The sequence below is a fragment of the Cataglyphis hispanica genome, chromosome 22 (genome assembly GCF_021464435.1).
Source record: "Cataglyphis hispanica isolate Lineage 1 chromosome 22, ULB_Chis1_1.0, whole genome shotgun sequence".
NCBI lineage: Eukaryota > Metazoa > Arthropoda > Insecta > Hymenoptera > Formicidae > Cataglyphis > Cataglyphis hispanica.
Window position 1 is genome coordinate 2,317,297 of NC_065975.1, and position 6,000 is coordinate 2,323,296.

Below are 6,000 nucleotides of genomic sequence, written 5' to 3' on the forward strand. Positions count from 1 at the left end.
GAGAAAACGAGAGGCCGGCGGACGGGAGTGAGAAAGAGAAACGTCTCTTTGGTACCGGCTGACTATTATGTCGTTTAAGACAAGCTCAGGATCAGGATCAGGATCCATTTTGCATTCCCGTGATCGTACCGCGATATTTTTCTCAAAAGCTTGCACCCGTGACGCTCGTTGACGCTGAACAATGCATGCTCGTGCTTCACTGTCTCTGTCCTGAGTTTTTCCAAGATTCGCATACGAATGCATCGTGAAAACTGACGGGTCTCGGAATCGTGGAAATTCATTCCGCGCGTGGGCCCGTCACGGAAAGTAAACGCGTCGACTGTTCGCACATAGAGTGACGAGGCTATTGCCGTTTTTTTGCTATTAGCTAAGTATACCGCCTCTGGCTTATGTTAAGCCTCGGTAATTATTTGTCACAGTCAGCTACGAGAGACAGACAGAAGAAGATGTGACATGAGACAAGGGCGGAGGAAGATCCTTTCTCTCTCGGCTCTTTAATGCGATACAAGAGACTTTCATTGATTGCCATTAATTTTCTTTACATCATTATTTTTTTCTCTTAATTTTTTTTTACACATTAACAAAGATAGATTAATTGATGAAATGGACTTTTTTTAATTATGTTGTGTATGCACGACCGAAAAATTTTTCAAATAAATTTACTATGCATTGGAAATCCTTCAGATTGTGATAAAATCAAATTTATTTGATATTTGTGATTTGACACTTCATATATATTTATATTCTCAATGTAAATTATATATATTTTAAAACAGGGAATATATATTTAAAAATGTATTTTAAAGTTTAATTTATACTGTTGTTAAAACAAAATGATTTAATTTTGTTTGAGTACAAGATCTTGTCAGCGATTTAATTTATATATGTATATTATTTAAACACATTTTTTGATTTAGCTTTCGTGACATCCTCGATTTTATGTAACTTTAATCTCTTTTTCGCTGTTACCTTCTCATTCTCTCATCCTGCAGCACTTTTGCCCCCACTGCCCCGTCATTTTCGGCGCCGTTCTCATCCTTAATGTGATTTTAAGGAGCGCCACGAGCAACACCATCGACTAGAACATATTCGTGGATGCTTGCGAATTATTTCTTTTGCTTTTCATCAGCCTTCTATCATCGCGTCTCTTATTTAAATTATATAATGAGTGATATACAGCTATTATATGATGTGATTTTATTTTTTATAAATGATTTATGTGATTGTTTAACTTTGTAGTTTTTTTTTACAAGTCTTATTCTTTTATCACACATGTACGTAATATTTTATATTTTCCATTCTCTCTTTTATTTCATACCATTTAATAATTCGACTCTCTCTTTTATTTCATACCATTTAATAATTATTCATATGATTTTTGTTATATTTTTAAATTAATGTAAAAAGAAATCGAGAACATTTAATTTCTATTGATAAGCATTTTATTGTTCGTAGCAACTCGTAGTTCGTACACGTCAATCGAAGCGGTTTTTACGTTTCCGCAATACTTTCGGAAATTATTATACGGATAGATAAGAAAATGGAAGTGTGTGAATGAAAGAATAGACTCTATTCTCGGCATAGTACGCGGAAAAATGTTTCAGAAGTGTCAGTCATGCGTAAGACGCATCCAACACATTGTGTCATCGTATAGTGATATACAAACATATACAGAGCACGCTTGCAATCATACATACAATCATATATATACAAATCCTGATGGAATCCACCCTCTATGAAACAACAGAAAGAGCTTTTATCGACTCGCTTGGCTTATTTTCTATAAAGAAAATTCCCTTCGGAATAAAAGAAAGTTTTCCGTGGGGAAAAATAGAAATAAAGAGAGAGAAGGAAAAAAAAAAAAGATGGATAGACAAAAAGTGTCAAATGATTTATTCTTTTGTGTAAAATGTAATACATTTGACAATATGACATTTTTTTTTAAACGGTGAAAGTTTTATATCCAATGAGTATATATATACACACACATTGAAAATACCGAGTAAATTTTTATTTCACACATGATATTAATTACTTAACATGTTTATAATAAATATATAAAATCATATAAAATGTATATAAAGTTGTTTTATGTTTACATATCTTGGTGGTAATTTTTTTTATTTATGTGATGCATCTTGACTTTGTGATGGGAATGTGAATGGAAATATCGCTGGTCTGCTAATGCTTATACTGCTGTGCCAATTTTTCGGAGGGTTGAGAAATGCATATAATTTTTGTTACAGGAACGGAACTGGTGCCGAGCTGATCTGTATGAACCGACAATTATGTAGCCAATTTTGTTTAACATTTAATAACAATAGCGCTGATTTAACGCAAGATATTTTTATACATGCAATCATATATAAGTATATATAATTCCAACCCCTATATATCCGTTACCTATAAATCGTGAAAATGATTATTACTATGCTGTTGCATCTATAATCAATGCTATATGATATATTTGTTTAAAAAAGATAGTAATGAAGAGATTTATAAGTTATAAGAGAGAAATAATTGTGACGATAGAAAAAACATGATTCAGTTCATGACAAAGTTCGTTGATTCATTATTATTAAAACAGGTTTATGATTTATTAAATTTTTGCGAATCATAGAAATAAAATAGAGAAATGTGCATATACCTTTTCCTTCTCTCTAAAATGTATTTATATATTATATGAATATATTGTATTGATATTATAATATTTATTGTTGATATACCTGATATAATTCCAATACTTGTATGTATATTTTATATACAATATATATTTCTTTTGATATTATTTTATTATAACAGCACGATATATTTCATTATCTAACATAGAAGCAGACGAAAGATGCGTGGCGTAAAAAAGGATAATGTTATATAATCAGTTTATTTATCCATTATATCTATGCAGCATTAATTTTTCAAATTAATCTCTAAAAAAAAAAACAAAGAATATTTTTATTTTATATTCTCTATTTCTCAATTTCTTCTTTAATTTTTTAGCGATTGATAATATTATAAAACAAAAATGAAGCGCCGAGACACTTTACTTACTAATATATGTAGCAAAATTTAAATTTAAATTTTAAAAAGGTTTTCAAAGAATTCAAAATAAATTTTTCTAGAAATCTACGATAGCTTCAGCGCGTGAGCAAGAAGAAGGGAAGATATATGGGGTATGTATATCTGTGTGTGTATATGTGTGTTGGTCGCGCGTTAATTAGTTTGCAAGGAGTTTAAAGGCAAGCCTGGAAGGACTTCGTCAGGCTGCTAGGTGGTCCCGAAGCCTCGAGTCATCATTGCCTCATTTACTTTGTAAAACAATCTTGCCGGCAGTTCAATGGGCCTAACTATATCAAACTTGGCACCGCGTAATTAAACTTCCCTGTAAACCGGTCGAAAAGTAACAATTTACGCAGAGAGAGATGGTTGAATTTTAGTATTCGATAATTAACGAATGCTTTATAATTTCAAATCATGGATTTAATTTACTGTATATACGCTATTTTGCGCTTCGAGGATATTATTTAAAAGATGTACAATATATTATAATAATATGTACATTTTATAATTATAGAAAGTACAAATTATAAAATATTAAAATTTATTCGATTATAAATATATTAAAACTTAAAAAAACAATTACAATTACAATCAAAATTAAAATAATTTTATGATAAGAAAAAATTTTTTTGCGAATGTATTTAAATGTTAAGCGTGTTAATAGATTATGCAAGAATAAAACGAACCGAGAATAGCATCAGTTTTGTAACCCGGAAAACTAATGCAAAAAGGACGCGCGTGATCGTCTTTTGAGAAATCGCTCTGGATTATTAGGGTATGCCAGATTTTCACCGTACAACCGACGTCGAGGGGTTAAGCTGTCGTTTTTACTTATTTTCTTTCTAATCCTTACAAATGTCAGGGTCATCAAGTTTTTTTCCTAATTCGTATTGCGACCGACCCGCATGCAAACGTTAATCCTGACAGAGCGGTCCGTGGTTTTGTTTAGGGAATGCTTGTTAAACATTGGCATATTATTAACAAGCGCGATACGATACAGTCATCAAGTTAATCTCGTTAAAGTTTGACAGATCGAAACACATGATTTATCTTTGGATTAGAAATTTTTAAATTATTGTATTCTTTCTGCTAGAATTTTTTGTGTTCTTATATATTCTCAACTAATTCGAAGAGAGACATCAGATAGACATCGTTGGCACTATAGCTATTATTCACTCTCGGAAAGCTTCTTTTTTCGAGAAACCGGGGATTCAGCAATGCGGTCTGATTTCGGAGCCTGCGCGCGAAACTTACTGAAGATCAGCGATACGATCTTCGAAGTGTGACGCGAGTGTGGCTGAACTCTCGATACGCTTCTTCCCAGAGACAAAACTATCTCCGTGTGCCATAGACAATGGGGGGAGAAGCTGACGAGTCAAGCGCAAACCTGAAATGACAAATGACAGGATGTGTCCTAAATACACCGCTAGGGGTGTCCTATTTTCTTCGTTTCTCTGACACACGAATCTCTCTCACGTCTAATTAACACGGTTCAGTTGAAGCATTTTAATGAAATGAGATAAATTTTGATAAATATAACGAATTTTTCTCAAATATATATATATACATATTTACAATTATTTATACGATATAATAAACCTCGAAGCAAAAATACGATTTTTAGAGAATAAATCGTTGTAACTCTCTGATATTAGAATATTTAGTAAATATTTCAGATAGTACAACCATTTTATAGAAATTAATTTTGAAATGTTTATATATTTATACATCTCGTGCCCATTTTTTTTTATGCATAGTTGTATTATTGTTATGTGCCGGTATGATTATATAAACTATTAGAAGCAGCTATAGTTGGTTGTAGAAAACTACTCGTTTCCTTATTTTTCTTTCGTGTGCCTTCACTTTAACAAATTATCGTGCGTTAGAGCGAGGTAGAGAGCGTGCGGAGGTAACACAATAGAAAAAAAGTACGATAATGAAGCTTCTTTAAATGTAAACGTACCGTTTGAAGCGGTAAACGGCACTGACGAGAGAAATAGAAACGTGTAAGCGAGAGGCTGTAATTAAACCAGCCCTCACCGGCATTATAGCATATCTCCCCACGGATATATGCAATACCTTCCTTCATAGATACATCGCACGCTCTACTCTATCCCGAGACGCGCCGACATAATTAATTTATTCGCGTTTGTGACTCGTTAATAACAGTTGCGCGGGCAGTTAATGAGAGCGCGCTGTCACGATGAACATCTCATTAAGAGAATCGCGGGGTGTCTGGATCCCGGAAATTCGTGTCCTTAACTTATCAGGAAAGAATCGAGGAAATATTCGAGGAGAGAAATAGAGCAAGTGTAGAATTTATAAGATGCAGTTTAAATACACAGATCGTATTTGAAATAAATCTTAGAAATTATGGATTTTTTTACTCGATGCTTGTTTTTAATGTAAAAATATGTTTATTAATTGCGGCATAATTTTCAATCGCGCTATTTTATACCTCCCGCATCACAATCTTCATCATTACTCCTCGTTCGGGTTTCTCGCGGACATTGATGCGCGATCGATTGATTCTAACCGAGTTTGTATTCATCGCCTCGTTTTGAACCTCCTTACTTTTCTTTTTTCTTTACGCGCGTAGGGCCTCCTCCTTAAGTCGAATCGCAGCAAGATGGCCGCGGGCTCCGGTAAATAAGCGACTGTCATCTGACGCCCGCAAAAAGCGGATACACCGCGGCAGACTGGTCTCCGTGCTGCTCCCGTCTTCGTCCTGCCCTCTCACCCTCGCTCTCGATCTCTCCCTCTCACCCTCTCCGTCTGTATTCTCCGTTCTGCTCTGCCAGATCCCTTGTCTCTCTTTTCCTTACTTTTATTTACCCGTTCGTTTATTCCAGGCATCGCGTCTCACTGGATCTCCCCCTTCCCCTTTTCCCTCTTCGACTTCGCGTTCCTCTTTTGCGAGGTCTGAAGATTAATTACAAAAAA

At 34.1% G+C, this 6,000-nt stretch overlaps 1 protein-coding gene across 2 annotated transcripts in view; it reads left to right on the forward strand.

Annotated features, from left to right (window-relative positions):
- LOC126857552 (ubiquitin carboxyl-terminal hydrolase 48-like) overlaps nt 1–2,340 on the forward strand; it is a 50,429-nt gene extending 48,089 nt beyond the window's left edge. For both annotated transcript variants that reach the window (XM_050607098.1, XM_050607100.1), the window contains one exon: nt 2,247–2,340. In XM_050607098.1, the coding sequence (XP_050463055.1) occupies nt 2,247–2,269 (23 nt within the window). In that variant the 3' untranslated portion in view covers nt 2,270–2,340. The remainder of the gene's footprint in view (nt 1–2,246) is intronic.
- Nucleotides 2,341–6,000: the final 3,660 nt, after the last annotated feature.